The sequence below is a fragment of the Colletes gigas genome, unplaced genomic scaffold (genome assembly GCF_013123115.1).
Source record: "Colletes gigas isolate AHSC1104 unplaced genomic scaffold, ASM1312311v1 Colletes_gigas_Sc00018, whole genome shotgun sequence".
Taxonomy (NCBI): domain Eukaryota; kingdom Metazoa; phylum Arthropoda; class Insecta; order Hymenoptera; family Colletidae; genus Colletes; species Colletes gigas.
Window position 1 is genome coordinate 293,441 of NW_025106647.1, and position 10,626 is coordinate 304,066.

General features: G+C 42.3%; 1 protein-coding gene across 3 annotated transcripts; it reads left to right on the top strand.

Annotated features, from left to right (window-relative positions):
- Positions 1–9,462: 9,462 nt before the first annotated feature.
- LOC122400538 (dynein light chain Tctex-type 1) lies at positions 9,463–10,614 on the top strand. Of its 3 annotated transcripts, none has more exons than XM_043402064.1 (4): positions 9,463–9,508; positions 9,664–9,735; positions 9,959–10,124; positions 10,239–10,614. In XM_043402064.1, exons 2-4 carry the CDS (start codon positions 9,712–9,714, stop codon positions 10,385–10,387), a joined length of 339 nt encoding a protein of 112 aa, XP_043257999.1. In that variant the 5' UTR covers positions 9,463–9,508; positions 9,664–9,711; the 3' UTR covers positions 10,388–10,614. The 3 variants fall into 3 exon arrangements, with proteins under 3 accessions (XP_043257999.1, XP_043257998.1, XP_043257997.1); XM_043402063.1 differs by having other exon boundaries at positions 9,481–9,508; positions 9,647–9,735; XM_043402062.1 differs by lacking the exon at positions 9,463–9,508 and having other exon boundaries at positions 9,524–9,735.
- The last annotated feature ends 12 nt before the right edge of the window (positions 10,615–10,626 follow it).

Genomic DNA, 10,626 nt, shown 5'->3' on the forward strand with positions numbered 1-10,626 from the left:
ATTCCCATGTATGAGCACACATATGTATATTATTATTACGATTGAGTATAAATAGCTAAATGAATTTAAATGAAACTTTACATGTAAGTTTTATGTTCTCATTTCAAAGTCCGGTTAGACTTTGACTATACTCAGTCCATGGATAATAATGATTATACCTCTTGTTTCATAGTTGTTCCGATATATGTATAGGCATAATGTATAAAAAATCTTTTAAATGTTTCATATAAATCTTAGGACGAATTAAATTTTATATATGTTATACAGACGCGTAGAGTGGAATTAGGAATTAAGAAATACGCAGGGTATTCGTATACATGCTTTATTCCCGTTCTTTCAGCGTCGGAAAAACAAATGAGCCCGTCCTGGGCCTAGACCCTCGCCTTTGTCGTCAGCCTTCTCCCCCATCGGTAGGGGTGGGAGTGTTGACGGACAAAGGCCAGACGCGGTCCCTTGTCAGCGCCTCGGCTTGGGCCTCGCCTTTTCCCGACGCCTTACATATGTATAAAAAAAATTATTTAAACTTTTTCTCTATCTTCTCTAGAAAAGAAAAAATTAAATGAAATCTTATACATTACATGCTTACTTAAATCGCATTAAAAACGAATACCACAAATGTTTTAGAATAATGTGCAAAATGTGATTACGATTGTAAGAATAGTTTGTTATCAGGATCTGGATAGCGGTCGAGCGTTTTAAATAAATCGACACGACTTGCTTCTTAAACTGTAGAATATATCTGCTCACGGCAAAAGCCAATACAGTTCTGTACCCTGACAGAAAACCAGGGTCGTGAGGGCACCCTTGACAGTACGGTCCTTCTTTGTCTAAACATTCTGGCCGATCCTCCTTTAAGAGGGGGAGGCGCGCTAAGGAGAAGCACATGGCCTGCTTCAAGCATTCCTTGATTTCTACGTTTCTAACATTCGGCCATACTGACATTCAAGTCTGCCCTCAGACTTTACAATAAAATTAGTCCTTTGATTTGGCTGAAAATAACAAGGTTGTCGTCGTGACGTGATACCGTTGCACCACTCACGATCAACTATGGATACCGTTGTATCCCTTACTGACAACCACCCTGCCTGAGACACGCCTTCGTGTCCGTCTGGTTCGGTGTCCTTCCCCGCCAAGATACCGTTGTATCTGCGGAGGATATTTGCCTAAGGTACCTGCGTATCTATGCTCAGCAACTTTGACACCGTCGTGTCCGTCTGGCTCACGCCCTTCTTCGCTAAGATACCGTTGTACCCGCGAAGGATATTTGCCTAAGGTACCTGCGTACCTATGCTCAGCAACTTTGACACCGTATGTGTCCGTTTGGCTCAACGCCCTTCCTCGCTAAGATACCGTCGTATCCGCGAAGGATAACTTTCTTGGGTCCGTCCCGTTGGACCGGTGTTGAGTGACCCCTATTTGTCCTCCTCCCTCGTCAGGTGCTTAGGCTGTTGCCCTCGCTTGCCGGATTTTGCCTGGTCGCCGGGCAAAGTCCATCCTGGCGCTTATCGAAGCCTCACGCCTTCGATCCACCCTGACGTTTCTGTAACCAAACTCAAATAAATGTGAGATTGCATTCGAACTTATATGACAGTCGATCGTTAACGAACGACTATCCGTACTAAAATCAACGATACTTGAATTCAACAAAAAAAAGGATATATCGATGATTATTGTTCATCATTGTGGTCGTCCCCTTGGATCGTAATCCACGGTTTCATCTTGTCGGCTGCAACGACTGTTCGTAGCCGTTTCGCCCCTTCCCGTAGATCTTCTACGTCATAGCGGTCATTCGGTAGCACCGCTCGAACCTTGAATGGTCCTTTGTACTTCGGCAGCAACTTTCGGCTGCTCCCCGTTGCAGGTTCACTGGTAATTCGTACCAATACCAGCTCGTCAACGGTATACGTACGTGCTTCTTTTCGCGTACGGTCATACCGCTCCTTTTGTTTCCGTTGATCTTCGGATATGTGCTGGTTGATGCTTCCTCGCAGGGCAGCCAAATCCAACCGATCCGTTTCTTCCTGTACAACACTCAGTAGTGTGCCTTCAGCTACTGTTCTCGTGTCGCATCCGATCAATGCTTTGGTCGGCGTCGTACCGATACCCTTGTTGCACGTGGTGTTTATTGCGCTTTGCACCCTTTTTACCTGAATGTCCCAGTCTCGTGGATCCAGGCCTGCCGAACTTGTCGCTAGCGCGTCAACGATAGTTTTATTGTATCGTTCGCATTGTCCGTTCGCTCTTGGTGTGGCTACCGCGTTAAGCACGTGTTTGATGCCATACGTTCGACATAGAATAGCGAACCGTTGCGACGTGAAACTTGTTCCACGATCGCTTATTATCCTCGTCGGCACACCGAATAAGTACATCAAATTCAATAATACCTTTTCAGTGTGACGAGTCTTCTGGCTTTTTACTGGTTCCGCGATCATAAATTTTGTAAACGCGTCTACCATCACGAGTAGATACTTGTTCCCTTTTCTGCTCGTTTCGAATGGTCCCACGTGATCGATGTGCAACGTATGGAACGGTGTCGGCACCTTCTCGATGGTGTTCAACTTACACTGCTTCTTGCCCGAAGTGTGTTTGTAGTATGCACAACTCAAACATGCGTTTACGTACTTCGTTACGAATCGTCGCATATTCGCAACCAATAATTCCGTTGAATCCGTTCCATTGTTTTTTCCGAACTCAGGTGTCCAGCGTCGTCGTGACATAATCGGCATATTTGTAGCCTTGCGTTCTTCGGAACGACCCAAACCGTTTTGTTACCTGCTAGCCGTCGGTATAGCTTGTCCTTCTTCAACACGTACTCCTGGAAATAGTGCTTCGTTTTGGGTGACTTTTCCTTGTTGGCGAGAATTGTTCGAACCCGTAACAATTGCTCGTCCTGCATTTGTGCTGACGTTATCCATTCAGCCTCCGTAATGTCAACGTAGGCGACCTCGAGAGCGACCGGCTGAGGATTTCGGCTAAGTGCATCCACATGAGCCATCTTCGTCCCCGGTCGATACAGGATTTCGAAAGTGTACTCCTGCACTTCCAACCACCATCGGTCTATGCGTGGCAATAAATCCTTTTTCGAAAAGGTCGTCCTCAACGCGTTGCAATCTGTCACCACCTTGAATTCTATTCCCAGTAAGTAGACTCGGAAATAGCGTAGCGCGAACACAACTGCCATCGTCTCCAATTCATACGAATGATAGCATCGTTGATCCGCCGTCGTTTGCCTGCTGAAATAGGCAACCACTGCCATATTTCCGTCTTCCTGTTGTTGTAACAGTATGGCTCCAACGCGTAAAGAACTTGCATCCGTGTGTAGTTCAGTGGGTCGAGCTGGATCGAAAATGCATAATATCGGTCGCGACGTTAGTTTGTCTTGTACCTGCCAAACAGCGTTTTCCTGTTGTTCCCCCCATTTCCACGGTACATCCTTGCGTGTGAGACGCGTTAGGGGTTCCACGAGCGTTGCAAAATTCCTGATGAATTTCCTGAAATAACTGGCCAATCCCAGGAATTGCCGTACCTGCTTGACCGTTGTCGGAAGTGGCATTTCTTCCACGGCATCTATTTTTCGTTGGCCTGGCCTTACCCCTTGTTCGCTTATTTCACGACCCAAGTATTCGATAGTTTTCTTAAAGAACGAACATTTCTCGAGTTTAAGGGTCAGGCCATGTGTTCGGAAGGTCTCTAAAACTTTCCGTAGCTTCACGATACCCTCTTCTACCGTTTTCGACGGTATAATAACATCGTCCAAATACGGAAATGCAACGGTGTCCTTCAAATTTCCAAGAACCTTATTCATCAACCGTTGGAAAACAGCAGGCGCGTTGGTTAACCCAAACGGCATTCGAAGGAATTCGTAATGTCCTTCCGGTGTAACAAAGGCTGTCTTCGCAATCGCATCTTCAGCGACGGGTACTTGGTAATATCCTGACGCTAAATCAAGACCCGTGAAATACCGATTGCCTCCCAGCTTATCGATTTGATCGTCGATCAGCGGCAGAGGATATTTGTCCTTTACAGTTATGGCGTTTAACTTACGATAATCTACGCACATCCTCACGTCCCCTGTTTTCTTCTTCACGAACGTAATCGGGCTCGCATACGGTGAATCTGATTCTCTAATTATCGTATTGTCCAATAATTCCGTAATTATTTCGCGAACGACCCTTTTATCCGGTTCCGCGAGACGGTAAGGGTGATACGCAATCGGTTCATCGCTGAGCAATCGGATTTCTATCGATGCCGTGTTTGTTCTTCCAAGATCTCGCATTGACGACGATACGCAATCACGGAATTCTTCAATTAACGCGACGCATAATTCTCGTTCCTTCTTCCCGATGTTTCCCAAATCCAACTTAGGGTTTGCTTCGATGATATAAATGTCCATCGCCGAAATTATTCGCGGTTCTCTTGAATCTCTCAAATCGTTAAAGATGAGTTGGTTTCCCCGTTTCAACATTATAACATGCTCTTGCTGTAGGAAATCTCTTCCAAGGATCAAGTTATGAGCCGTATATTCGTCCGGAATAATATAGGAATCTACGCGCGCTGTTACATTCTGGATCTTTATCGTAATCGGCGCGATTCTATTAATAACTACGGATTGATTGGCGAATCCTTTAAGTATCGTATCTTCCACGGTTTTCGTGTTGATGCAGAATTTCTTCGTTATCGACGAATAAACGATAGTACATGCGCTTCCGGTGTCTATCAAGCTTTCTACTTTGTGACCGTTGACGCGAACGTAAATCTTATACATATTAATACGGTTCTTAATATCTTGTACCATAGTTATCTCTTTCTCCGGACAACTCTCTTGTCGGTGTCCTAGCTTCTTGCAGCTGTTGCACTCTGCCTTCGGCTTTCGGCATTCTCGTGCCCGGTGTCCTACTCTCCCACAATTGAAGCAGGTGATCGCCGTTTTGCTCTTCGGGCCGTCGCTCGTCTTCGTTGCGGAGGGTGGACGAAGTACGACCTGCCGGTTGTTCCGCAATCGTTCCTCCTTTCCAGGCATGCTGCCCATGGTGCACATCGACGCATACAGATCATTGGGATCGGTGTGCTTCGCCGACCTGATTGTCCTGGCAATTGTCTCGTCCGGTACGCCGAATATGACCATGTCGACAATCTTTTCGTCGCTCAGGTCGATGTCCAGCCGTCTGATCAAATTTATTTTCTGGAAGCAATAATCTCCCAGGGCCTGTCCGGGTTTTGCTTCATATAAGTCTGCTTCCCTCAGCAACTTAGAAAATGGCATCGTTCGCCGGAATTGCGCCACGAGGAGGACCTTCGTTTCGGCCCACGTGGTCGCGACTCGCATCCGGGTATCATACCACTGGCGGGCTCGCAATCTCGTCGCGATCAAGCGCATGACGCTAATGTCGTCCCATGCGAATCGAGCTGCCAAGTCGTTCACGTGTCGAACCCAATTCTCTATTGACAGGTCTTCCTTCGATGGGTCGTATATGGGGATTAAATTTTCGTCCCCTGGGCGTGCGTAACCGGGTGATTTCGCACGCGGCGCGGAACTTCGCGTTTCTAAACTTTCCCGTTCCACGCGATCGAGACGGGTATTCCGCGACTCCGACTCGCTTCTTCGCGGACTGCGTGATCGTCCACGCGGAGTTCGCCTTGCCGGGCTACGCGAACGTGAACGTGACCGCGAACGCGAATCCCGCCGTCGGGACGCATGCGATCGCGCGCGCGATTGCCGCAAAAACTCCTCCATCATGTTTTCCAGCTTCTCAAGCCGCGATTCAACAACACTCGGTCGCTGGTCCGCCGCGTCGCTGTATCGACTGCACGATGCACGATCCATCGTTCGAACGGTCAAAATCCGTTCACAAAATTCAACACAACGAACAAAAAGTATATACACAATTAACACTACGTCTTATCACTAAAAATAGTCTTACTCTAACTGCACACTTTATTGTTCAAGGACACTCGAATAGTCCGTACACACAATACGCGAGTATCCTCTCCAAATGTGCACTGCACTCACGGTAAATCCCGCTTCTGATATGTAAGAATAGTTTGTTATCAGGATCTGGATAGCGGTCGGGCGTTTTAAATAAATCGACACGACTTGCTTCTTAAACTGTAGAATATATCTGCTCACGGCAAAAGCCAATACAGTTCTGTACCCTGACAGAAAACCAGGGTCGTGAGGGCACCCTTGACAGTACGGTCCTTCTTTGTCTAAACATTCTGGCCGATCCTCCTTTAAGAGGGGGAGGCGCGCTAAGGAGAAGCACATGGCCTGTTTTAAGCATTCCTTGATTTCTACGTTTCTAACACGATTTTCGCTAAGACAAATTGAAAACTCGGTTCTAACAAGGAAAAGTTGGAATGGTACCCGATTTTGGGTTAGGTTTTACTTTGAGATATTATTAAAGTTATTACAGATACTTATCTTCAGAAATAGAAATATATTCAACAACCAGCGTGGCGTGAATGACAAGGTATTTGCCTGACACAGATCAGCCGAATCGGACTACATAAAATACATCAGCAACCACAAACTCTATAAGGAGGCAAAAATAGTCCGAATAGACTTATTTATTTTAAAAATAATTAGAGATCACTGGTCAAAAATAAACAGAATCACATCCAACTCACTAATATCACATACACTCTATCCCAACCCACAATATTTCACAAAAACCAGACATACAGGCTACGCGCCACCAGAATCGTTTATCTGCATGGACGAAAAGAGCCTCATCCAAAATGAAAATAACGTTCCCCTGATCTACCACATTAATAGAAAAACGTCAAATAAGAAACTGCTATATGATAAAGACATCAATGTAAACGACGAAAACCTCAAATTCAGCTATAGACTCTCATCCATAGACTTAAAAGATAAGCATCGAAAAAATGTACGCAAATACTGGTGGTTAAATTAATTGCACCAGTATCTATTCCCCTTTCACCCACCTTACCTTCTACCCATTAACATTAACCCAATAACTCTCCCCTCTTTTCACGCTAGTATAGTTTTTACTATGCCTTTTCTATACTAAACTTAGGCGTAATAGATTAAGTTCCTCGACTCACTTTAGTTAAGGTTATTAAACGGCATTAAGTGCAATACATGTAATCCACACCGAAGACGACGCGTACTCAATTAGAGTCTTTAGTCTGTAAGAATTAATGTTCTTTAAGCCACGTTTTTCCTATTTCTATACGTTTAAGGATTCGTTGTTAAATTTGTTGTATCTGTTTGTATATATATCATAAGGCTTTAATAAACGTATGTTAAAAGGTACATATTTGCCTGCAAGTTCCGAGCTTCTTCTGCTCTGCAGGTTCAAACCCTGCCAAAACAAATCCTTTTTTTTTATTTTTTCAATCATATTTTAATCGTACACTAAATGTGACATTATATTTTTGTCTCACCTTCGAATATTTTTTTTTTTAAAGTTGAATTTAACCAATTACATACATTTAACATATGTTATTTTCAATGTACGAAGTACATGAATCTGGATGGTACTTTTCGTAAAAACAGTGAAAACATAACAATTTCAAGCACCACCTACATCTAATGAAAGTTCTGTTTTCACAGAAAGGCCGCTTCATTTACATTGATAAAATATGAACGATTTTCGGATAGTCGTACCTTGTAGCTCGTACTTTTTACCTTATACTTCAGGTAAAAAGGGATATAGCTGGGAAAAACAGTTTTATGACATTACCTGCTAACTTATGTTACTGTTCTACAATGAAACGCTATGTTTTGTACCTTTAAAAATATTCGACTATGTCCTTTTAAAATTTAAGATCCAACCCATACTTTGTATTAAACTGGCAAACGGGATCATTTTTCCTTTGTTTCTAGTTAGTTCTATTTAGTTCGTCATAACAAATTGGTTATCTCAAATACGGTTATCTCAAAACAATCGAGGAAAATCATTATTAATTAATTTCTGCAATTATTAATTCTACTGTTTTGTTTATGTTATAAAAGTAAGAACTCTTCTTATTGAAAAATACCACAGCGTGCACAATACTGGTAAAGAGTGGAATCTCATTTTAATTTATTAATTTTCAATCTTAAAGTATTTTGATTTTCAAAAATCGTATTAATAATATACATATGTGTGCTCATACATGGGAATAAAAAAAAATTTCTTTTTTTTCAATAATTAAAATATGATCAGGAGGTCTTAAAACGTGTATTTCCGTAAAATAAATTTTACAAAATTTTTTTTTCATTATGGGTACTTTGCTTATGTGCGCCTACATAGGTCGGAAAGTAAAAATGCCTGGGCAGTCGAGAATCTCGGCTCGAGAATCCAAATCGTATGCCGTTGACGGGAGGTCGGATTTCAGTTGTTTAGAGCGAGAAGGCAAATGTGAGCCTTTCTCTCTCGACTCCCACGAGCGATCCGAAATTACTTCGGGCAGCTTCGGAGAATCGAGAAAGAGGGCATGCGTCAGTTTGCCTTTGTCGACTTTCCGAAACTCCACGAGCTCACGTACGCGTATCTGGCATGTGTGCGTGTGCACCCGACGGTGCTTTTCTGGCATCTCTGCTGGCATCACTGGCTCTACCCCTGAGTGTTGACATGAAGAACATCGTATTCGTATTGTTACGTCCCGAGATAGCGGTCTGGGGAGAAAGGACGGTGGGTTGGTGCCCGTGGAGCGCTGAACCGCTCTGCTCGGCGAGGCGCGCAAAAATCAAACTACTATTGATTGCTCGAAAAGATTGATCAAAGTTTATTCGTCTTAAGCTTGGTTAAAGATACAATTCTGTTGACTCTCAAAATCGATCTGCTCCTCCGCGGAAATCTTCTCGTCGTCCTCGGTGTTCATCCCTTCTCTGGAATATTCCTTGATCCTCCCTCTGGATTGTCCTGGTCCAATCGGGGTTCGTGCTTTGCTCCCTCCATCCGGATCGTCTTCGATCGATGATCCACCCCCGAGCCGAGTGGAGGTGGAGGTTTCGCGGCCATGTTGGAGCGGCGCGCGTGAGAGAGAGCGTGGGAGTCGAGAGAGAAAATGAGGCTAGCGGCCTAAGCAACCCTTAAGAAAATTTATGACCCTCGTGAGAGTAAACGAAACTCGAAGTGAAGTGTCGCGAGGCCCTGCTGCGTGTCAAGACCATTGAAACTCTTATCGGAAATAGCTAAACGGTCACGGTCCGTAATGACTAAACAATAAACTAAAGGAACGATGGAATCTCGACATCGACGCGGCCTTTAGAAAATAAACCAAGTGTCTGAAAAGAAGTGCCTTCCTTTCTCTCTACCTTCCCCAGCTTGATCGCCCACGTTGAAAAATATACGATCGTATTGTTTATTATAATACGTTGGTCCGTTTGAAATTCGCTCTTAACTAAACGCAGTTACATGATTCTGGACTCGACGGTGAATAATCGGGTTACAGTTAATTCCCGTTGTGGCGCTATGTGCATTAAACTTACGTTCACGTGATAGCGTAACAGTATAATTTATTTGTACCGGTATTTTCATGTTCCAGAATACGTAAGGTACGAAGAAATAGATATTAGTAAAATATGCAGTTACAAATTTTTGTCGTTTTTATTTTCTAACAATATACTATTGTTAAGAATGACATAACATGCGGTATTAATAATGCCTGCATATTACTTATTTTTTCATTAAAGGGATTTATGATTTTTGGATTTGCGTAAATATTCGCCAGCGTGGAATTTACTAAAAATTCGACAAGATGATGGAAGATATGCAAGAAGAGGTTAGTATGCATCTTTCTCGAAGTTTGTTTACTATTACCGAACTGTCAAAACATTACAAAATGTGTATAATTTATATTTTAGACATTCGTTTATTTATTCGTTATATATAATTTTTATTCCGTTAATTTAATTTATTCATAGCATGCTGACGTTGTATTTTATAATTTATCTTTAGCTAAAAAGCTAATACATGAATATAATTTCATTTGTATATCATTTTAGACCCAATTTGTGGTTGATGATGTAAGCAAGATTATTAAGGAAGCAATCGAAGTGTCTATTGGTGGTAATGCTTATCTACATAATAAAGTAAGTCAATGGACATCAAATGTTGTTGAAGCATGTTTGGGAAATCTTACAAAATTACAAAAGCCATATAAATATATAGGTGAGTTTTTATAAGATTACATGAGAACTTGTACGCTTCATCAATTTACATAGAAAATTATTTTTTGTTTTTGTTGTACTATTTGATTTGACCATTAACAAAAGTTATTTTCAGTTACTTGTGTCATTATGCAAAAGAACGGGGCTGGACTTCATACTGCAAGTTCCTGCTTTTGGGACAATGCTACCGATGGTAGTTGTACAGTACGTTGGGAAAATAAGACAATGTACTGTATTGTTTCTGTATTTGGTCTAGCAATTTAATTGATCTTTGTATTTACAAAGTTTGTGATAAAAATTAGAGAAAAATACTAGGATTCTTTTCATTATCTTGCATAAACTGTAGCATTCAAGATGCATAAATATTGAAATTTGTATCGAGCAATAGTACTTTCCTTTTCAACAATTATGTATCATTTTATATTGCAAATACAGTGCATGTGGAACACTAATATTACGTATACTAATTAGTCCATTTTATTTGTATGTACATAAACTTATTT